Genomic DNA, 23069 nt, shown 5'->3' with positions numbered 1-23069 from the left:
AAACTGGTCAACTATGTGTAAAAAAATGAAATTAGAACACTGTCTAACACCATACACAAAAATAAACTCAAAATGAGTTAAAGGCCTAAATGTAAGACCAGAAAGTATAAAACTCTTAGAGGAAAGTAGTAAGCAGAACACTCTCTGTTATAAATCACAGCAAGGTCCTCTAAGACCCACCTCCCAGAGTAATGGAAATAACAAAACAAACAAACGGGACCTATTTAAATTAAAAGCTTTTTTACAATGAAGAAAACTATAAGCAAGTTGAAGAGACAGCCCTCAGAATGGGAGAAAATAATCACAAATGAAACAATTGACAAAGAATTAATCTTCATAATATATAAGCAGCTCATGCAGCTCAAAACCAAAAAAATGAACAACCCAATCAAACAGCAGGCAGAAGATCTAAACAGACATTTCTCCAAAGCATCGCAGGAGGATTCTTTACCAGCTGAGCCACAAGAGAAGCCCAAGAAAACTGGATTGGGTAGCCTATCCCTTCTCCAGTGGATCTTCCCAACCCAGGAATCAACCCGGGGTCTCCTGCATTGCAGGCAGATTCTTAACCAACTGCACTATTAGGGAAGCCCCAAAGAAGACATACAGACGGCTAAAAAACACATGACAAAATGTTCAACATCACTCCTTATTAGAGAAATGCAAATCAAAACCACAACGAGGTATCACCTCACCCAGCCAGAATGCCATCATCAAAACGTCTACAAACAATAAGTGCTGGAGGGGGTATAGAGAAAAAAGAACCCTTTTTCATTGTTGGTGGGAATGCAAACTGATACAATCACTATGGAGAACAGTATGGAGATTCCTTTAAAAACTAAGAATAAAACTACCATAGGACCCAGCAATCCCACTATTGGGCATATACCCTGAGGAAACCAGAATTGAAAAAGACACATGTACCTCAATATTCATTGCAGCACTATTTGCAATAGCTATGACATGGAAGCAACCTAGATGTCCCCCGGCAGATGAATGGATAAGGAAGTCGTGATACATATACAGGTGGAATATTACTCAGCTATAAAAAGGAATGCATTTGAATCAGTTCTAAGGAAGTGGATGAACCTAGAGCCTATTATACAGAGTGAAGTAAGTCAGAAAGAGAAAGACCAATATACTATATTAACACATATATAAGGAATCTAGAAAGATGGTACCGACAATCCTACATGCAGGGGAGCAAAGGAGACACAGATGTAAAGAACAGACTTTTGGACTCCGTGGGAGAAGGAGAGGGTGGGATGATCTGAGAGAAAAGCATTGAGACACATACATTGCCATAGGTAAAATAGATGACCAGTGTGAGTTTGATGTATGATGCAGGGCACCCAAAGCCAGTGCTCTGTGACAACCCCGAGGGACGGGGTGGGGAGGGAGGTGGGAGGAGGGTACAGGATGGAGGGGACACAAGTTTACCTATGTGTACCTACAGTACCTATTCATACTGATGTATGACAAAACCATCAAAATATTGTAAAGTAATTATTCTCCAATTAAAATAAATTTAAAAAAAAGAAAATATATGTTATTAGTTTCCTATAAAATATATACTTTGGCCAAGGACCTTAGAGAACAAGGTCTTTCAAGTACAACTAAGAAGCAGTACAAGGATGCTAATCTGAAGGATTATTTGTCATCATAAAAACTTTAAAAGCCTATTTACCATCAGTTACAGAATGGTTAAAAAAAACATTTCTGCAATAGAACACAAAGCAATCATTAATATTTACATGAAGAAACATGTAACATATCAAGTGAAATAGGCAAATTAAGAATACTCTCATTGTATTATGCCATTCTGTGGGAAAACAACACAAGAAATAACATTTGTTTTTGTATGTCTATAACATTTAGGCAGGTTTGGATACAAAACTGAAAAAGTGTACACACACCTCTTAAGAAAGGTTACCTCCAAAGAAAGTGCTGAAGCGGGGATGAGTGGTGGTGAAAAAGAGATAAATTTTTATTGTATAGACTTCCACTTGCTTGCGGTTGGTGAGATTCACAAAACACACATGAATTAAAGCACAAGCAAGCATATGGAAACAATTACACAATTGGAGAAAGATTAGAAGTAATCAAATTATAAATAGGCTGTGTAATAAGTTTGACACAGTGACTCATGAGATACATCATATAATCACTTTATGTACCAGTTCTTCCATAATTATGCATAAATTGCTGTGCTAACTTTACTAGACTTTTATTTTGCTTAATATTATAGATGTTTTGGTTTTTATTTTCATTAAAACTTGTCGGGAGCCAGCATGAGGAACTCCGCCCGTGGCAAAAGTCACGATGAAGGAGGCTCAGCATACGCAAAGGAGGGATCGAGCCTCAGGAATCCCCCTGGAAATTCTCGAGCATCTACCCCCAAAACCAGAGTCTGCCTACTTTACTGCTTTGTGCTCTCACCTACACCTCTGACTTTACAGGGGGCTGTCCCCTATCACCTCTCTCTGAAAGAGTTAACTTACAGCTCCAGTTAATAAAGTTCCTGGGCGTGCCAAGGGTATTTCAACCTACAAACTCCTTTGGAAGCCCTCTAGCCTGCCTGAGTAGATTCTTCCAGCCACATGTGATTGTTCAGAGGCTCCCAACTGTGAGAGGCATGAGATGTTCTAAACTGTCTAAATACAGATTCCTTTGAGCAGTTAAAAGATGGATTAGAAATTGTATTGGTGAAGGGTTTTTCACTTGTTGGGCCAATGTTTGCTGTTAAGTTTCCATATCCCTTACCTACTGTGTCCCTGGCAGTGTATTGATTAATATAATTGGTGTATAGGAATGTAAGTAGTAGCTTTAATGTTTGTAACCTTGGACCCTTGAGTTAATTCTTTTCTTGTTATAGCCCACCACACCTTTGCCCTATAGGAATGCAACTTTATCTAATGCTTTTGGAGGGTGGCGCCCGACTTTAGAATAATCACCTTTAGAGAAAAATAAGTTTTCTGAAGAAAGGATCTTAAAATGTTAACAGGCCTCTTGGCCAGAAAATGATGTAATTCACCTAAACTTTTGCATATAATAAGTTTGCAGGAAGAAAGCCTGGCTTCCTGCTAACTCTACCCTTTCCCCCATTATCCTCTATGCACAACTTAAGGTATAAAAACTACTTTGGAAAATAAAGTGCGGGCCTTGTTCACCGAAACTCAGTGTCCCCATGTCGTTCTTTCTCTCACCTTCTGGCTGAATTTCCATCTGGGGCGTGGAGGCTTGTCAAGCCTACTAATTTTGCCTGGGCTTCTAAGATCGGACTAGGGAGGCCTTAGTGTCTCCTCTCCTTCAGGAGAATGGGAGGACGCCTGCAGCCTACATAGGTGATGTAAATTCTTTATTTTGGAATTTTATTAGCTTTCCACATAAACCAAGTTATTCAGCCTCTTTTCTCCACTGAATTTTCTCACTGAGCTATCCTTATTTAACCACTCTTTATATCTTTAATTCTATCATATCCTGATCGCCGAAGCCATCTCCCCTTTGAATTCCCTGGATCCACCAGGGCTGGACCCTGGCAAAAACTTAAAGAGGAAAAAATTGTACCTTCCAAAGACTGATAAGTCTATAATTAACACACTATCTCCAAGAGACGGTGAAGGACTGGGAAGCCTGAGGTGCCGCAGTCCACAGAGTCACAGAGTCAGACATGACTGAGTGACTAAATAACAACAATGCACTAGTCGTTTATTTCTACATATTTTTTTCAGACCCTCAAGCACACATTTATGTGAACCATCACCATATCTCAGACTGATTGGATGGTGCTGTGGTATAATAAAAACAGCACGGCATAGAGTTATTAGAAGACCAGTCCAAATTCTATCACAGACTCACTGGGTAATTACTGCCACTTAACACCTATGAGTCCCTATTCATTCTTCTTAAAAAAGTACCTATGGTGTAAAAAAGCAAGGGAAAGGTATCTTTCTTGGTTGATGAGCAATGAACTACATCTGCTGTGCTGGCAAAAAGTCTTGTTCAGTTCAGTTCAGTCACTCAGTCTTGTCCGACTCTTTGCAACCCATGGACTGCAGCACGCCAAGCTTCCCCGTCCATCACCAACTCCCGGAGCTTGCTCAAACTGATGTCTATTGAGTCAATGATGCCATCCAACCATCTCATCCTCTGTCATCCCCTTCTCCTCCTACCTTCAATCTTTACCAGCATCAGGGTCTTTTCCAATAAGTCAGTTCTTCACATCAGGTGGCCAAAGTATTGAGCTTCAGCTTCAGCATCAGTCCATCCAATGAATATTCAGGACTGATTTCCTTTAGAATGGACTGTTAGGCAGCTTACGAAGCAGTGCTGAGCATGACATTTGAAATTGTCACAGTCTCCTCTTCTCGTCCCCTGCAGGTGTTTCTCTGATTCTTCCATGTTCTGTTCAAGTGTCATCTGTGCAGTTGTGGGAGTCACAAGAGCCAGCCTTTCACCACCCTTTGCCTCTGCTGCTCCTTCTCTACTGTGAGGTACCAGAGAAATGCCAAACCCAGGCCATCCCATGCTCTGCTGCCCAGGAAAGTCCAATCCAGTTTGTGGGTGATAGCCAGAGAGATCTTTGTAGAACATACCTAACCTTGTCACCCCCTTTAAAGGTCTTTATTATAGATCCCCACCATTTACCACATCCATACTCTTGGCTTGGCATAAAAGCCTCTTCCTGTCACAGCTCCAGTCCACTTTTCCAGTCTCCTCTTGACTCCTAACTCCCAACATACAAAATCTAGCCATATGGAAATGTCTCCAGTTTACTTAAAAGTTTTCTGTTAAGTATTCACTTAACAGAAACCCCAGAGACCACAAGTGTTTCAGAATTCATATTTTTTAATATTTTCAACAGGTAATCCCATGCTTCTGTGTGTGTGTGTGTGTGTGTGTGTGTTACATAACACCCCAGATTGTCTAAGGCATCAGCTCACTTCAAACACATGAATATTTCTGCAGCAAACCTAGAACATTCACATTAAGTGTATTAAGATCACAAGTGGCCTCAATCAGTTGGGTCTGGCTTTGCCACTGAGTCATTTCCCTTGGCTCCTCCAGATCTTTTCCACCTGCTCTGTGCCTAGAAAACTAACCTATCTGGGCTTCAGGCCCATACCCCATTGCCCCGGGATTCTAGCCAATGGGGAGCCCTGCAGGTTATCTGGAAACCTGGGGTTTTCCTTCTCCTGAAGCACAGTCTCCTGGAGGCAGCTGTTCTTGAGGCAGTCTTATTCCCGTGACTCTTCCTTCTGGCCTCCAAGATCCACTCTCTCCTCTCGTCTCCTAGGATGTGTGTCTTGGTATTATCACAGCTCTGCTATCCCACTATCACATTCCCATCTCTTGTACCAGCACTCCACCCACACCTTTGAGGGAGTCTCCTTATTAAACCCTCTTTCAATGATCCCAATCTGAGAATACCATCTGTTTCCTGATGGATCTCTGACAAATGCTACACACCAATGCATTCAGATTGAGGCAGGTTTTCCTGCCTATGGATTAAGAAAAGGCTTTCAGCTTTTAAAACTTTCTGGACCTAATAATATAAGATATTGTAAACCCATCCATTTTACTGTTTCTTCGGTTTAATATATACTGCTACTTCTACCTGGAATGCCCTTTTCTCCTTGTCCAACTAGCTAACTTCAATTTAGTCCTTATACGCCATGTGAACTTCCAGTGAACTTCAAGGGTGAACTAGCCATTGACCAATGCCCTGTAGACAACACCTCATCCAATAGTCCTGGACACTTGTAAAGTCCCTGGAATAGCCTTGGAAAACTTATGTGAGTTGGGGCTTGAAGGGAAAACCCCACTGAAGGAGGTGCTGGACTTACAAGTACTGTTACTGTTACATACATTAAACACATGATGAACAAAAGACTTAACATTTCTTAATATTATTGCATGATTCTAAAAACACTGGGTGAGCGCAGTCATAAACAGTTAAAATTTGCTGATTTTAAATTTCCCATTATTCACCCTCTTGTGCCAAAGACTCATGGACAAAACACAAATTTTTGAAAAATACTCGCCCTTAGCATGTGCAATGTACTCTGACATTTTCTAGCCTATTGTAGTCAATATCACTTTTTAAGAATATTGATCACACCCTAGAAACATGTCATACAATGCACAGTGTGAAAGACACCAAACAAAACAATATGCACTGACAAATGCTTCCAAACTTTGTCAAACAACCAAAAAATGTTAACTAAAATTGTAACCACACTTTAGTTTTTTGCCATTTCTACTTCCAGGTTGTTGCCCCCATCTTCAGAGTCCCTTGGACTGCAAGGAGATCCAACCAGTCCATCCTAAAGGAAATCAGTCCTGAATATTCACTGGAAGGACCAATGCTGAAGCTTCAATACTTTGGCCACCTGATGCCAAGAACTGATTCATGGGAAAAGACCATGATGCTGAGAAAGATTGAGGCGGGAGGATAAGGGTACAACAGAGGATAAGATGGTTGGATGGCATCATCGACTTAATGGACATGAGTTTGAGCAAGCTCTGGGAGTTGGTGATGGACAGGGAAGCCTGGCATGCTGCAGCCCATGGGGTCACAAAGAGTCAGACATGACTGAGCGACTGAGCTAAACTGACTCCCATTTTTAGTGATTTGCTCTCCTGAACAGAGCCCAGGAATTCCTGTCCTAAAGTTGGATGACATCTGGCTAGACCACATGACGTGTGCTGAGACAGAAACCAGAGCAGCAGGCAATCAGGGAGTTAGGATTGTCTTAGCCAATTTTGGAAATTTGGTCACCTTATCTGAGATTACATGTAAACTTAATTTTTTCAGTCTCTCAGGCAGCTTTTATTGTGTAATTTTAAAAGAATTTTTTTCCCTGTGTTGTTTAATGATTTGGATTAATTTTAAACAAGGGTTTAGGAAATGTGAGCTAGTGCCAAGAAAATGTGGATCAATTGTTGCTTCCCTAGAGAAAGTAGGGGTGCTTTTAATAATAGATTCTAGTAAAGTATCTATAATTCTTTTAGAACTTTAAAGGCAAAGCAAAATATGGGTTGGTAAAGGGATTTTGTGTGTGTATGTAGACAATATACACAGGCTTGACTAAGAAAAAAATTGTTCTAATTAGCCTATTGTTTGCACCAAGCAGGCATTCATTCAGATGTCCTTGAAAAAAAAAGGAGTTAATTATATGGACACTGCTTTATTTAGGATTAACATTGGCTACATGTGATAGAAATAGAAAACAGTGGTGGATAATAATCTTATATCAAATAAAATAGGTTTTAGCTCTCTTGTAAAAGACAAGAAGTAGGAAGTCCAGAACTGGCATGGCTTGATGACCTGGTCCAAGGACCAGGATCCTTCTCTGCTGCCTACTACTGAGATTGTCAACACATAAAAATTCTAGACAGCCAGAATGAGGAAGGGAGGAGGAATGGCATGCCCCATTCCTTTAAGGTCCTTGCCCAGCAAATTACAGATAATTACAGACAAAATGTCCCCCATAGCCCCATTAAATGGAATATCATCACATGACTATACTTAGCTGCATGGAAGGTAAGGAAATGTAGACCAGATTTGTGGTCCAGATATTGTCCCAGGACAGTAAGATGAGCCAGGAAATTACAGCCAAGTGGGTGCATTGCAGTGGGGCCTTGTGCCCTTCTCTTTTACACCTTTCAAGTGTAAAAGCAATAGGCTACTGCTTCCTTTCTGCCTTCCAAATAGCATACAAAATGCTCCTTGTGAGGCTGACCAACCCCGAGTCTCTCAGGGAGGGGAATTCTGGGAAACATCTTATCCTGGTGGCTCAGATGGCAAAGAATCTGCCTGGAATGCAGGAGAACCAGGTTTGATCCCTGGGGGGGGAAGATCCCCTGGAGAAGGGAATGGCAACCCACTCCAGTGTTCTTGCCTAGAGAATCCCATGGACAGAGGAGCCTGGTGGACTACAGCCCATGAGGTCGCAAAGAGTCAGACACGACTGAGAGATGAACACTTTCACTTTCTTTAACTCAGGATTAGCTAAACTGACATTATACATATTCTCCAAAACCCTTCACTTGACTCTAACATAGCAGCAATAAATATCACTTAAAAATTCAAATCATACAATTTTTTCTTCTTAAAGCCTTCCAAATGCTTTCTCCTGCATCTAGAATAAAAACCACTCTTGACCATAGTTTACAAGGCTGCATAACATCTGACGCCTACCATTCTCTGAGCTCATTTCATCTTGCACTACTTCCTCCTTGAACACCATTCCTGAGCCACTAGCCTTCCACCTGCTCCTCAAATACATGGAGGTCTTTCTTGTCTTCATCTTCTCATGGCCTTCTTCTGTGTGTCTGTGTGTCTCTCTGTGCCCTTCCTTTTCTTAAAAGGCCAATCATCACTGGATTTAGGGTTTACCTTAAACCCAAGATAATTTCACATCAAAATCATTCATTACATCTGGAAAGACCCTATTTCCAAACAAAGTCCCATTCACAGGTTCCCAGGGTTAGGACTTGAACATACCTTTTCAGGGAACACAATGCACCTCATCACAAGGCTAATGAAAGGTTCCTACTATGCCTGCTTCTTTTGAGACAGGATCCTTCGGAGATCAGAACTTGGGACTGACTAGTAGGACCCTGACTAAATGCTACACGCCACAAGAAATATAGACACTTTCAGGTTATGCAGAAAGGAGGAATTTTACATTCCCTGAACTATTAGAGGCATGACAGTTGGGGTATGGACAATAATTAACTGAAAGTTTGCAGAATCCAGAATTAGAAATTTACGTGATTGCAAAGCTTCCAATGCATCCCTTGGAGTATACTGGGTAGCTGAGTGCTTAACAATACTTTTGTTGTTTAGTCATTCAGTTTTGTCGGACTCTTTGTGACCCCATGGATGGTAGCCCACCAGGATCCTCTTCCATAGGATTCCCAGTCAAGTATACCGGAGTGGGTTGCCATTTCCTTCTCCAGGGGACCTTCCCAACCCAGGGACAGAATCTGGGTCTCTGCTTGGTAGAGGAATTCTTTACCTCTGACCCTCTGGAAGCCCCCTAACAATATGTGACAATGTGGTAAACTGTCTGGATTTGTAAGTTGGATTTTTGACAATTTAAGAGCTGAAAGGAGAAATGACCTTTGCAGTTGTGTTAAAACTTAAGCGGTTCTTGCCACAAAGCATCCATGTTGCTGTTGGAAAGCAGTCTGGAACACTCAGGCTTGCTGGAGAAAGTTGCTATTGGAGGATTTTAAAGCAAAACATTACAGGAGAAGCTCAGAATTTCCTGCAAAAATGTGAGCTACCCTTCCCACCCCTTGCTCTTAAAGAAGTTATCCAAGGGAAAGAAGAGAAGGAATGTTCAGGGTTAGAAATAAGGGCACACATCCAGCCATATAGGTACACATCAGCCCCTCAAGTTCAGGTTTCTAACTTCCAAAGCCCCCTGACTATGGGATAAGTGACTTCCTCACTTTGGGTTAGAGAACACACAAGAAAAAATCCCTGGGCCTTAAATCTGAACCATGACTACTGAATTTTTCTCCAGTTGGGAAGCCAGGTCCTAAACAAGAGATCAGTAATATCTCACATATTTGCCCCTGGAATCTAGCAGCCACTTCCCTGCTGCTTCCATGGTGGCTCAGACAGTAAAGAATCTGCCTGCAATGCAGGAGACCCGGGTTTCATCCCTTGGTTGGGAAGATCCCCTGGAGAAGGGAATAGCAACCCACTCCAGTACTTTTGCCTGGAGAATTTCATGGACAGAGGAGCCTGGCGGGTCATGGTCCATGGGGTTATGAAGAGTTGGACACAACTGAGTGACTATTTATTATTATTATATAGCAGCCGCTGAAGACAGCTTTAATAACCACAGCACCCTTTGGGGGTGGAGACTAAGAAGAGAAACACCTCCATATGTTCCATTTCTTATGAACATGGGCACTTTTTGGTGGAACGTGCTTGTGAGAAGAGGAGGGCACAGCAACTCACTCCAGTATTCTTGCCTGGAAAATCCCCATGAACAGATGAGCCTGGCAGGCTATAATCCATAGTGTCACAAAGAGTTGGACACAACTGAGCAACTTAGCATGCACACGTGTTAGAACTGTCCTCCAGAAATTAAGATCCAGAGACAAGAGAAAGGTCTCAGTGTCAAGCTCTCCTGACCCCATATACAAAAAATCTTGGTAGCTACCACACCCCTGCCTTCCCTCCTTGGTTAGCCTCCACTCTGGTATTAAAATAGTTGGAGGGTCTCCAAAGTCATGAGGCTTCAATGGTCAGCCCTGACTTAAGGGTGAACAAATGTGGTCAAAGTCCTACACTGAGAATTCTGCCTGCTTTATGGTAACTCTAGAACCCCTGTGCTACTGAATTTAAACTATAGAGAGTGCGGTGGGATGGTGCTACCTAACTAGACACAGAAATCCAATAGGCATTATCCACAATGGAGCTGTAGAAGAAAACTTCCAGCAACAATTTAGGAGATTGAGAACCAGCCTATGAGTTGGAGGTTGTTCAACTACTTTAAGTAAAATATCACTATACTATGTACTGTAATACCTCTGTATTTAAGTAAATACTATATTTAATATGGTATTTAATGCCATAATTAAATACCATATTTAATACTGTATTTAAATAAAATACCGGTTTGCTGTAAAATACCTTCTGATGCCAACTGACCACTCCCCAACCCCAGCATCAGTCACCCTTCCCTCAGAAATCATGTAGCAGAACATAAACAGACTGCAAATATTTTTCTTGAGGAAATACAAAATGAGGAGGAAACTGTAGTCACCAAGTCTTAGAAAGGGAGAGCTGTCTTTATTAGAAAAATTATTTGAAAAACACCAGTTCAAAAGGACATCTGCACCCAATGTTCAGTGCGCCATTGTTTACGAAAGCCAAGAGATGGAAGCAACCCAAGCATCCACCAAGAGATGAATGAATAAAGAAGATGTGGTATATGTATACAATGGAATATTACTCAGCCATAAAAGAATGAAATTTTGTCATTGTGACAACATGGATGGACCTGGAGGGAACAATACCTAGTGAAATAATTCATACAGGGAGAGAATAAAACTGTATCTCTTCAGTGATATGTAAAATCCAAAAAATAAAACAAATGAACAATTGTAACATAATGGAAACAGACTGACAGAAACAGAGAACAAATTAGTCATTACCAGAGGTCGGAGAAGGCAATGGCACCCCACTCCAGTACTCTTGCCTGGAAAATCCCATGGATGGAGGAGCCTGGAAGGCTGCAGTCCATGGGGTTGCTAAGAGTCAGATACGACTGAGCGATTTCACTTTCACTTTTCACTTTCATGCATTGGAGAAGGCAATGGCACCCCACTCCAGTACTCTTGCCTGGAAAATCCCAGAGATGGAGGAGCCTGGTGGGCTGCCGTCTATGGGGTCGCACAAAGTCAGACACGACTGAAGTGACTTAGTAGTAGTAGTAGTAGTAGTAGTAGTAGTAGTAGAGGTGGGAGGGGTGGAAAGATGAAGGGGATAAGAGGTACAAACTACTAGGTATAAAATAAGTAAGTTACAAGGATGCAATATACAACACTGGGAACGTAGTCAATATTTTACAATAGCTTTGTATGGAGTATAATCGTATCATATTTGTCTCTGTTCACATCTCGGCTATTCAATGAACTCTTCCAGATGACTCTTATTCACAGTAATTTCTCCCTTTTTTACATGGAAGTTTTTTGAAATAGCTCTCATGGTAAATGGGGGAGGTGACGAGACAAGGTATATGACCTTGGAGAACAGCCCATCCACTTGTGTTCCACACTCCATATTTCTCAGGTTCTTGGTGCAAAGGCCTATCTGTTTTTGCAAGTAATGCACCTTTCATTGGTCCCCAACCTCGGGTAATAGTCTCTCATGATATTTAGATCTCTCCTAAAGACTTATATGGTTGGTGATGGATGCAATTATTTCCTTAATTTGACTGAGCTGAGCTTCCAAGAGAAGCTGCAGAAGCAAGCAAGTCTGGACAATCCACATCCCCACCCTGGGATCAGCACTCAGGATACATAAAGCTCTTCCTCTCTGCTTGTGTTGGAAGTTAAGGGCTTCAATCTTCCCAAATGTGATTCTTCCAAGGTTGCTTCCTGAGAAGCAAAAGCTTTTTCCTATTATCATTTCCCCATGTTACATCAAAAATAAGAGACTTTTCATTGGCCCAATGTCTCCCTTTTTAAATAGAAGTGCATATACCAACATCAGAAATAACAATTTTTGTTTGCAATGGCTCTTGAAAAGTAATATAAAAAGATACTCACAGGTGAAAAACGTGCTTCTTAGTTCTCATTTCCTCGCCTCTTAAGCTGAGACAGTTACAATCAGAACCTGCAAAAGCCACAAAAAATTCTCCTCTGATGTCTTTTGTACTTAAAATTTTCAATAGATACTCAAGCATCTTAGTAATAATGTGCCACCCTAGTTTGCAACTACACTACAACACGTATTCCTTAATTGTGCCTACATAATGTTGGGATATCTACAATTTGGGAGACAGTACTGAATTAAAAGGACTACCTGTGTTCAAATCCCACTGCCATCATTTATCATCTGTGCGAAATTCAGCTCCTTAACGTCTCGGTCTCATTTTCCTCATTTTACAATGGGATTACTTTTACTTCATAAATTTGTTGTATTTAAAATAAAAATAGTAACTAATAAATGATAATGGTTATTTCGGGGGTTATTATGCACCGGGCATTCCATTGAGCATTTTACATCCATTTCATCTGTCAAATCTGAAGAAACTAACACTCTGAGCACAGGTCTTCGTACATTGCAGACGACCCGAAATACATTGAAGGAATGCTCAAAGAAGCTAAAAGAGTCCGCTGCTAGCAGGATATTAGCAGAGCCGAGAGTGAAGCCCAGGTTCCCTGACCCCTGCGCTGTACTCTGACGACGTGCAGAGTACCCAGGACAGTGAAGGCACAGAAAGTTCTGACACATGGCGTGTTATCACCGGCCCTTTTCTCTCGCATTTTAGAGGACTAGAAGAGTGGGCTTTGAACACGGGCTCACCAGCTTCCAGTAGAGCCTTGAGCCCACCGGTCAAGGCTATGTGGTTTTCCTAGTCAAGCACTGAACTGAAACGGAAAATACACCTTCTTAACTCTGTTCGCTTCCCCCTACAACTGCAGTGCCGGGTGAGCAGCGCCGAGGTTGGAAACATCCCTGGAGCCGCATTTCACCGTAAGACTTCCAGGCAAGCCCAAGCGACTGCGGCCCTGGGCTGGTGGGGAGCCTGTTTCCAGTCGGACCGTGTCCCGAGGCTCTCCCGAATCCTGCGCCTGCGCACTCAGCCCATCTCCGTGCCGGCCCCGAGGACGTGCGCACGCTGCCTTTGCGGCTCCTGGCCCCGAGATGCGCGGCTCCCGGGCCCGTGACAGCTGCAGGTGCGTGAGGAAGATTTCAGGAATTCAGGTGTGAGGTGGAGCGACCCACGGGAAAGGTCGGGCCTGCCTCAGTCCCTCCAAGGTGCCCGGGGACCCAGAACGGGGGAGCCAGGAACTCAGCTCATTTGATTTTCTCGTTTCTCCAGCTCCTGACCGTCTCCTGGGGAGCAGGAATCTCTGAAAGGAAAATGCAAAAAGCATACTTTCCCGTGCAGTGAATCGTATCACATGTGGCATTCCCTCCCCGCGCCCCACCGTGGCCAAAGCAGTTTTCACCCTTGCCTTGCCTTTCCTGCTGTGGGGTTTTGCAGTCTCTGGACTCTCGTTCGACTCCTAGGTGCTTACTGGTTGTGGACGATTAAGGCGAGGGCCAGTTGTGAGGGCCCTGTGTCCTCTGCAACACCTCCCCCCACCAACCCCAGGAGAAAGAGGTGATGGTTCAAGGGCAAGAGAGTGGGCCAAGGGAAGTAGAGCAGAAGCTACAAAGAGGGAAAGTCCGTAATAAATGTCGCCAAAGATTATTCCCTAACTGAAAGTTCTCAAGTTTTTCTCAGTTCTTGTGTTTCTTGTTCAATGATTTTTATGATGTCCTCACTTCCTTTTAATGGTGCTGTTTGAGACGGGAAAGCCAGTAGGCTTTCAGCCTTAAAAGTTTCGTTGGAATTTTTTGAGATCAGTTTTTTCAGTCTTCCAACTGTAAGAGTGTTTTGCTGTTGTCAGGATAATGTTGGGGTTGAACCATTGAGATTTGCCGTTTTTTATTTTTACTTGAGTCTAGGAAAAATTACACAGTGTTGGTTTGTCTTTTAAAATATTATCGACCAAAAAAAAAAAAAAAATCAGTTGAGAACACAAGATCCAGTTGAAGTGGGATTTGGAGTTCTAGCAAATTAACGTGCATGTGCTTAAGTACACGTGGGACTGCACTTGGAGCTTGGGGATCCCTGAGCTGTCACGTATAAATAGCAGATGAGAAAACTGCTTGCCACCAATGATTCTAACAATATAGAGCTTCGAGTCAGTGCTTTCCACATGGCGTGGATGCAAGTGACAATAGGCTCCAGTCTTAGGGCTAGTGTTAGGTGATAATCCATGGTCTCTTTTTGGCACGGTAACTATAGGCAGTCAGTTCCTGGTATAATCAGAAATGGTTGCCATGTATGTAGTTCTAGTGTGGCATTTTTTGCCAGTGATCCAAAGAAACTATTAAAGGAAAGAAGAAATACACAATAGGAGTGGAGGAACCTGGCTTCAAGCCAGAATAGTACGTGTGATCTTTCAGGCCCAACCGTAGACAATTTCGTGGCTTTGCCTGGGTGGCCTCATCAGGGGAAGCTGCTCTTGCAACACTGGACTTGTGCATGGCCAGTGCACTGCAGTTTTGTGGAGGGAATTGCAGTTGAGGACACACCAGTTCCCTCCCACTAGCCATGCTCATATTCTTCTGCATTCCTGGTTCAGGTACCTCCATTCTGAGGCCCAGGAACTTCCCAATTGCCTCCACCAATACCTCCCTTATTGCAAAGGGAGGGAATGTGGAAGGGGTACCCTTGACTGAGGTACTTTTCTCCATTTTGACTCAGGATCTTTCTACTTATAGCCCTTCCTTCCTCCTCCCCTGGCTCACGGGTCCATAAAGAGCCAGTAGCCTTTTTTTTTCAGCCTTCTCCCCTGGGATATGACTGTGTGCACTGTTTTGTTTAATTGACCACTGGGTGACCAGTACTTTTTTGTTTAATTGACCACTGGGTGACCAGTACTTTTTTAGCCTCTTGCTTGCACTGTTGCATAAGTGAATAAAGATTTGATAATTACTTGCAGTTTGGCTCATTGTCCTAATTGACACCTCAACACCTGATTACTTGACAGGAATTAAATAAATTGCCAAATTTGGGGCAATTCACCTAACTGTAATCTTCATAACTGCTGCTGTGTTAGCACTTTAGGGATTTGGAGGCTGTTCACCTGTAATTTCTCTTAACTCAGTATTGTGAAAATGCATACTAATAGTATCAACAGCTGATTGTTGCTAACATGGATATGTGGGTTATAGGGTGTATTTTATAAATTAATAGAGTGGCTTGCAGTCAGAATATTTTGTGTGTCATATTACCTTTGACCTCTAATTAAGTTTTTTGATAATATTTTGGGGTTATTTGGGTCAATTGAAGAAAATTAGTAATCCTTAGAAATTCCTGTCTTGTCCTATGGACCCCAGTCTTACCTAATGGATTACTTGGCCACTTTTGGATAAAGTGATTGATTTGTTGTGGGTTCCTTTGTCTCCTGTGTGAAGAAATATGCAAGAGAACAAGTTTCACAAAGTTTGTCTCTTCCTATAGAAGTTTCACAAAACACTGTCCTTACCATATGTTATGCAATCTGATATTTTCTAATCTATTTTATTAAACAAAAATGCAGATCATGACCCATTAAATTTATTTCATAATCCATTAATGGATAGTGACTTGGAGATTGAAGGACACTATGTTAAAAAAAACTAGTAGAAGATAATTTGCTCAATAAATGATTTTTTTCCTATTTTTAGATCAGATTGCTGACGAGCACTACAGTGGGTGTGTTTGAGATTTTGTGTTTAAGGTGTTTTCTAGACATCTTAAACACAAAAGCGGTAATAGCACACAGCACATATGCCAGATTGTCACTGAAAATGAAAGTGAACGTTGCTTGGTTGTATCGGACCCTTTGTGACCCCATGGACTGTAGCCCACCAAGCTCCTCTGTCCATGGAATTCTCCAGGCAAAAATACTGGAGTGGGGTGCTATTCCCTTCTCCAGGGGATCTTCCCAACCCAGGGATCAAACCCAAGTCTCCTGCATGGCAGGCAGATTCTTTACTGTCTGAGCCACCAGGGAAGCTCAGATATTCACTAAATCAGCTGACAAAAAAAAAACAGGGAGTCTCCTGTAGGCTTATCAACTCTCTTATCTCAACCAGAAGATTCACTTTTAGGATGAGAGAGCTGGAACACCTTTTTTAAATCTCTGACTTCCTTATTTAAAGAAAAGGGATTAGTAGAAGAAGGATAAGAAGAAAATTGGCTTTTCAGATACAATATATGGTATAAAATGGTTGTGAAAGTTCCTCATAAGCTTTTGCGTGTGTCCCATAGAGGCATATTAGGGAAAGTGTTATCTTTTTAATAACTCTTAAGACCAAAATGACCTTTTAATTATATTGCCTGAAAGTGAATTGTACTCAACCTACAATTACTGAGCCATAGATAAATACGTAAGTAGCCACTGTGTCAATCTTATTGCCTCTATGCTTGTCTTTTAGGACTTCTACAACAAAGTGGAAAGGAGGAATAAAAAGAACTATACATTTAGTGTGTTTATCTCTTAGTTGCTGCTGCTGCTACTGCTAAGTCGCTTCAGTCGTGTCTGACTCTGCGACCCCATAGACAGCAGCCCACCAGGCTCCCCTGTTGCTGGGATTCTCCAGGCAAGAATGCTGGAGTAGGTTGCCATTTCCTTCTCCAATGCATGAAAGTGAAGTCGCTCAGTCGTGTCCGACTCTTAGTGACCCCATGGACTGCAGCCTACCAGGCTCCTCCGCCCATGGGATTTTCCAGGCAAGAGTACTGGAGTGGGGTGCCATTGCCTTCTCCGATCTCTTAGTTAGAAACCCTGAAAATATTAAGTAGATTAAGTTTTTAAGTTTGATTAGTGTTGAGCTAAATAATACCTTACATTTATATACCGCTTTAGTTTTCCAGCACCTTCAGATGCATCATCTCCATTGATTCTCACAACAGTGATGTGGTAGGCAGGCCAAGAGGCACTTTGCCTGACTTAGAGCTGAGGAGTCTATATATTTCCTTCTCCTTGCCACCAAGATCATATGGTAGCAAATCCAGGACTAAAATTCAGATTTCCTGGAACATTTTCTTCCAGTTGCCTGTGTTATCTTTGTTGGTCCAAAGAAGTAATTAAGAGTAAATATTACTAACGATGTGGCTAAGAATTTTGATAACGGAAACATTCCATTCTCAGATCATATCCAAGGAGTGTTATAATTGAATGCAGATATGTCTTGTCTTATTTTTAGTATTATATTTCTTATAGTTTTTACCTTTCTAGTCCAATTTTTGAAAATGGCAAATCTACTTAATAGTGAACTAAGAAAATTGGAATTAAAAGGTCTAATTAATGTTAAGAAATCCAACTCAGTCTCTTTAATGTATTATCTCAACTAATTAGAAATACAGCTTAAAATTATATACATTTTTAAGTATTTCTTTTGAAGACTTCTTATTTCTCTATATGTGTGAAATTTGTTTAATGATTCTAAAGTATCTAAAATGGTTATTAACTTACTGTTAAACACAGGAAAATTTGAGGTTCCCTATTTCCTTTAATATCTTTAGCCAAAGGGCATTTTAAATTATTTCTTTTCACATAAATAAGTAATTTTTAAATTAATACATTTTTATTTTTAATTTTTAGACATCTATGGAGTTTAAGAACACTATGGAGCTCATCAGAGTGTATCACCGAAGAATATGATGGCTGAAAACAATTTTAAAATGCTAAAGATTCAGCAGTGTGTAGCAGCAGCCAACAAGCTACCTAGAAACAGGCCATATATATGCAATATTTGCTTCAAGCATTTTGAAACACCATCAAAATTAGCTAGGCATTATCTCATTCATACTGGTCAGAAGCCATTTGAATGTGATGTGTGTCATAAAACCTTTAGGCAACTAGTTCACCTGGAAAGACATCAACTAACTCATAATCTGCCTTTTAAATGTAGTATTTGTCAACGCCACTTTAAGAATCTGAAGACATTTGTGAAGCACCAACAGCTTCACGATGAAACATACCAGAATGATGTTAAACAGGTCAGAAGATTGTTGGAGGCCAAGCAAGAAAAGCCAGTGTATGGAATGTATCATACTTTTACCCCAGAGGAGAGATGGGCATTACACCCATGCTCCAAGTCTGATCCTTCAAAGAAAAAAAAGGATATTCATGCATGTACAATCTGTGGCAAGATGTTTCCATCACAATCAAAACTTGATAGGCATGCTCTAATTCATACTGGTCAGAGGCCTTTTAAATGTGTCCTGTGCAGTAAGTCTTTTCGACAGTCAACTCACTTAAAAATCCACCAACTCACACATTCAGAAGAAAGACCTTTTCAGTGTTGTTTTTGTCAAAAAGGATTTAAGATTCAAAGCAAACTTTTGAAGCATAAACAAATCCATACCAGGAATAAAACTTTTCAGACTCTTTCATTAAAGGTGAAGAGTTCAGAATCATGTTCCCTGCCTAATAAATTAAATGCAAAGCAGGATGGCTTTGAAAATGGTAATATAGGTGCATCTGAAGAGAATAATCAACTTGATGTCCACTCTGTTTATATTGTCCCTTTTCAATGTCCTGAGTGTGAAGAATGTTTTGAATCAGAGCAGATTCTCAAAGGACACAAGTGTTTTCCTGCCAGAAGTGGCAAAATTCCAAGCAAGCTCAAAAGCAGCTACAACTATAAAACCATTGTTAAAAAAATCTTGGCTAAGCTTAAACGTGCTGGGGGTAAGAAATTAGATAATTTTCAAGCTGATAAAAAAGTATTTAAAAACACTTTCATGAAAAACCATGATCTTATTTCTGGTGAGCAGAGGCCTGAACAGACCCAGAGAACATGTCTGAGTTCTCTTGGCAAGCATGGAACATATAAGACAGTTGGCAATAAAAAGAAAACATTGACTTTGCCATTTTCTTGGCAAAAGCACTGCCAGACCCAAAATGTGGGGAAAAATGTAAAAGGTATTCTTACACCAGAAAACATGTTAACTATGGATAATCCTGTGCATAAAAAAGACATATCTATCTATGGTTCATCAGGTGAGGAATTCTTTGAAAACTGTCAAGTGCTCCAGTGTGGCTTTTCAGTTCCAAGTGGAAACATACATACTGGACATAAGATGTGTCCTTGTGACAAATGTGAGAAAGTGTTTCCTTCTGTTTCTAAACTACAAAGACACTATTTAATTCATACTGGACAGAGGCCTTTCGGCTGTAATGTTTGTGGGAAATCTTTTAGACAGTCAGCTCACTTGAAAAGACATAAACTAACTCATATTGATAAGCTTCCCTATAGAAAATCTCTTTGCCAAGTGGAATTGGAAAATTTTAACAAACTTCTCATTCACCAGGGTGATAATGTTAGCTACAGTGCTTCCCAACAATGTCAGACTCTTGGTTTTCAAAAATACAAGGTCTCAGAGTCAGATCAAATGTCAGAAATAAAAGTGAAGGCAGAATCAGAGGATTTCATTCTTGGTGCCCCCTGTAGGAGCAGAGAGCCCTATCTCTCTAGCACACTTCTGGAATCAGAGCAGAACCATCATAGTCATTGTAGTTATTCAGGGCGTGCGGAGAGGAATGATGGCCTTCTTTACCAATGCAGTGTTTGTTCTAAAAGTTTTAGATCCCCATCTAAACTAGAAAGGCACTATCTAATTCATGCAGGGCAGAAACCATTTGAATGCTCAGTTTGTGGCAAAACATTCAGACAGGCTCCTCACTGGAAGAGACATCAACTTACTCACTTTAAGGAATGACCACAAGAGAAAATGGATATCCTAAATTCAGTTATGAAACTGACAGAACCACTGATACGTTTGTGGTGTCTCTGGTGACCTTGTTCTTTAGCCTGTTATCATTTAAAATGTATTTTTATCAAAAGGCCTACATTAGATTGAATTACTTCATAAGCAGTTGCTTGTCCTGCATACTAAGAGGTAAGATACATAGGCATTTAATACAGTGTTTTAGGAGCAGCCAAATTAATTTTTAGAGGGGAAAATATGATTTGATGTCATAAAGCAAGCATTTATTTTAACATACACTTTGGCTGTATTGAAAATGTTATAAATCCATCATGGTACAAATAATTCAGCCTCATTTTTGAAGGAATTATTCCTTAAGACATATGATCTCCTTTTATATATACTCAAAAGACAGGCAAAAATTGGTTTTTTGGCTGCAGCAGATAGCATGACTAGATTTCATTTATTTCATAGATTTTAGGTCTATGGTTCAAATTCCCTTGGAAAATTTTTTCTTACAAGCTGAAAAATGTAAAGCCAATAAAAGTGAAGGTAGATGAGAAGATAATAACATTTTCATTGGTCTTTTCCAAGCTATTTATTCTTAGGACTCTGGTAACTTCACCTCCTGTTCTATAGGAGATTGGTGGTTTTTTGTTTGTTTGTTTTGCTCAGCCTGCTGTTTTTCCCTCCAAAATTTAAAAGGAAGAAAGAGCCTAGTATGTACCGCTGTACATTTACCATGTTTACTCATTAAATATAGTGTTCAAGTGCCATAATCTTTTTGTTGATGTGAATGCAGTGTCATCTTTTCAGAGGAATGAATGTAAGTCATCTACATACTTTTTCATAATTGATACCAGTCGACTTAAGGCTCACTTGTAGATTCTATCTCCACAAGACTTTTACTTTCTTTTAATACCTCTTTAATTGAGTGATTCTATGACTTAACTAAATCTGTTAAATTTAATCAAATGGCAGTGACTAGATCTAGTTTTTATTCCTGTTTTTTGCAAGATTCTAATGCTAAACAATGTTATTTTGATCATTAGTGAATTGTTATTTTAACTGATAAAGTAATCTTGTACAGATATAAGATCTTTATGGAATTGAGAGTGTCATTCTAAACAGTTCTGTCATGATTTGGGAAATATGTAATCAAACTGTAAAAGAGTTATAGTCACACATTATCCTTCATATTTGCCATTTTAAATAAAAAATCCTTCAGTCAGTTCAGTTGCTCAGTCGTGTCCGACTCTTTGCAACCCTATGGACTGCAACACGCCAGGCTTCCCTGTCAATCACCAACTCCCGGAGCTTGCTCAAACTCATGTCTGTTGAGTCAGTGATGCCATCTAACCATCTCATCCTCTGTCATCCCCTTTTCCTCCTGCCTTCAATCCCTCCCAGCATCAGGGTCTTTTCCAGTGAGTCAGTTCTTTGCATCAGGTGGCCAAAGTATTGGGAGTTTCAGCTTCAGCATCAGTCCTTCCAAAGAATATTCAGGACTGATGTTCTTTAGGATGGACTGGTTTGATCTCCTTGCAGTCCAAAGGACTCTCAGGAGTCTTCTCCAGCACCACAGTTCAAAAGCATCAATTCTTCAGCACTCAGCTTTCTTTATAGTCCCAACTCTCACATCCATACATGACTACTGGAAAAAATGTAGCTCTGACTAGTTGGACTTTTGTTCGCAAAGTAATGTCTCTGCTTTTTAATATGCTGTCTAGGTTGGTCATAGCTTTTCTTCCAAGGAACAAGCGTCTTTTAATTTCATGGCTGCAGTCACCATGTGCAGTGATTTTGGAACCCCCCAAAATAAAGTCTGTCACTGTTCCCATATCTATTTGCCATGAAGCTAACCTAAAAATCCTTAAGAATGACACTTCCTAGTAATAAGAGAAAATAGCCATAATCTTTCTAAGGTGAAAAGAATGGGTGGGTATTTATCCAGCATACTCAGATATACTTGGTGGCAAACTCTCTATTAAAATGGACAAGTGAACAATTTTACATCCTACTGTAAGAACTGTCTTTGTGGGGTGGGGAGGAAAAGTTGGTCTGCTGTTTTTTACAAGTGAATTTTGAGAAACTTGGTTTAATTCACAGAGGTTAAACATAACAGTACAGATAAAATCCCAACAATTTACAAACATACAGGAGAGTCATGTTTTAAAGAGTAATTTCTTTTTTCCTGAGATAATGTTCCTCAAGTGCAAGCAAGATGCTGGTTTATAGAATTTGCTTTACACAAGAACATTTCTGTTAAGTAAAAGCAAACGACAACTAGTTCATGTTTTCCAAGAATAAAAGTTCAAGGTTTTTCCTTTAATATGTCTGAAAGTATCTATTTGGGGATTTTCCTAAGCTATTTATGTAATTTCATTTGAATTTAATGATTTATATACTCCTTTCCCAGCCCAAACAGAATCCTAACAGTGTTGTGTTTGTATGATTATTTGATTTTGTTTGCCCAAGTGATACTACTATACATTTTTTATTTTTTAGGCCCATGCCTTTTTAAGCTGTTTCATATTGAAAGTTGGAATATTGTAAAAATTTTGTCAAAGATGTACTGTAGTGCTATTTGAAGTACCTGTAATGGAACACTTTTATTATCACTGCACTCTTCTTGTGGGAACTTTATAGGAATGAAAATAAACTGTATACATCATGATAAGAAGATGAAACATTAGATGTTAAATGATTTGCTGCATGCTCAAATTGTTAGTATTGTTGAGTCAATTACTTCGGTTTTCTGAAAAAAAATAAAGTTTTAAATATCTTTCAACAAAAGTAGAAGATTTATTTTCATTTGGACAGGAGCAGGCTGTAGCATGATTATTTACTGAGATAGTTTGAGTTAGTGGAATTATTGTTTTGTACTGCCATAGGGCCTATTAGGGGATTCCCTGGTGGCACAGTGGTAAAGAATCTGCCTGCCAATGCAGGAAATGGAAAAGACATGGGTTTGACCCCTGGGTTGGGAAGATCCCCTGGAGTAGTAAATGACAACCCACTCCAGTATCCTTCTCTGGAAGATTCCATGAACAG

General features: G+C 40.4%; 1 protein-coding gene and 1 long non-coding RNA gene across 13 annotated transcripts in view; one reads left to right on the top strand and one right to left on the bottom strand.

The window, feature by feature from the left end:
• LOC101903851 (uncharacterized) overlaps nt 1-13242 on the bottom strand; it is a 140515-nt gene extending 127273 nt beyond the window's left edge. For all 7 annotated transcript variants that reach the window (XR_009496176.1, XR_009496173.1, XR_009496172.1 and 4 more), the window contains exons 1-2: nt 13061-13242; nt 12301-12367 (exon numbers count right to left, since the gene is read on the bottom strand). This is a non-coding gene — a long non-coding RNA (uncharacterized lncRNA). The remainder of the gene's footprint in view (nt 1-12300; nt 12368-13060) is intronic.
• A 97-nt stretch (nt 13243-13339) lies between these two features.
• Nucleotides 13340-22347, top strand: ZNF770 (zinc finger protein 770). Of its 6 annotated transcripts, XM_059890806.1 has the most exons (3): nt 13340-13434; nt 16736-16914; nt 17905-22347. In XM_059890806.1, exon 3 carries the CDS (start codon nt 17961-17963, stop codon nt 20025-20027), a length of 2067 nt encoding a protein of 688 aa, XP_059746789.1. In that variant the 5' UTR covers nt 13340-13434; nt 16736-16914; nt 17905-17960; the 3' UTR covers nt 20028-22347. The 6 variants fall into 6 exon arrangements, 3 of the variants coding, with proteins under 3 accessions (XP_059746789.1, XP_010807451.1, XP_010807452.1); XR_009496171.1 differs by lacking the exons at nt 16736-16914; nt 17905-22347 and adding an exon at nt 13581-13963; XR_009496169.1 differs by lacking the exons at nt 16736-16914; nt 17905-22347 and adding an exon at nt 13581-13963 and having other exon boundaries at nt 13340-13462.
• The last annotated feature ends 722 nt before the right edge of the window (nt 22348-23069 follow it).

Source organism: Bos taurus, chromosome 10 (assembly GCF_002263795.3).
Source record: "Bos taurus isolate L1 Dominette 01449 registration number 42190680 breed Hereford chromosome 10, ARS-UCD2.0, whole genome shotgun sequence".
Taxonomy (NCBI): Eukaryota; Metazoa; Chordata; class Mammalia; order Artiodactyla; family Bovidae; genus Bos; species Bos taurus.
This window is presented reverse-complemented; position numbering and strand designations above follow the sequence as displayed.

Bases quoted from the DNA above. Each gene is read 5' to 3' on its own strand.
- ZNF770 (XM_010809149.4), top strand. From the start codon at position 17,961: ATGATGGCTGAAAACAATTTTAAAATGCTAAAGATTCAGCAGTGTGTA.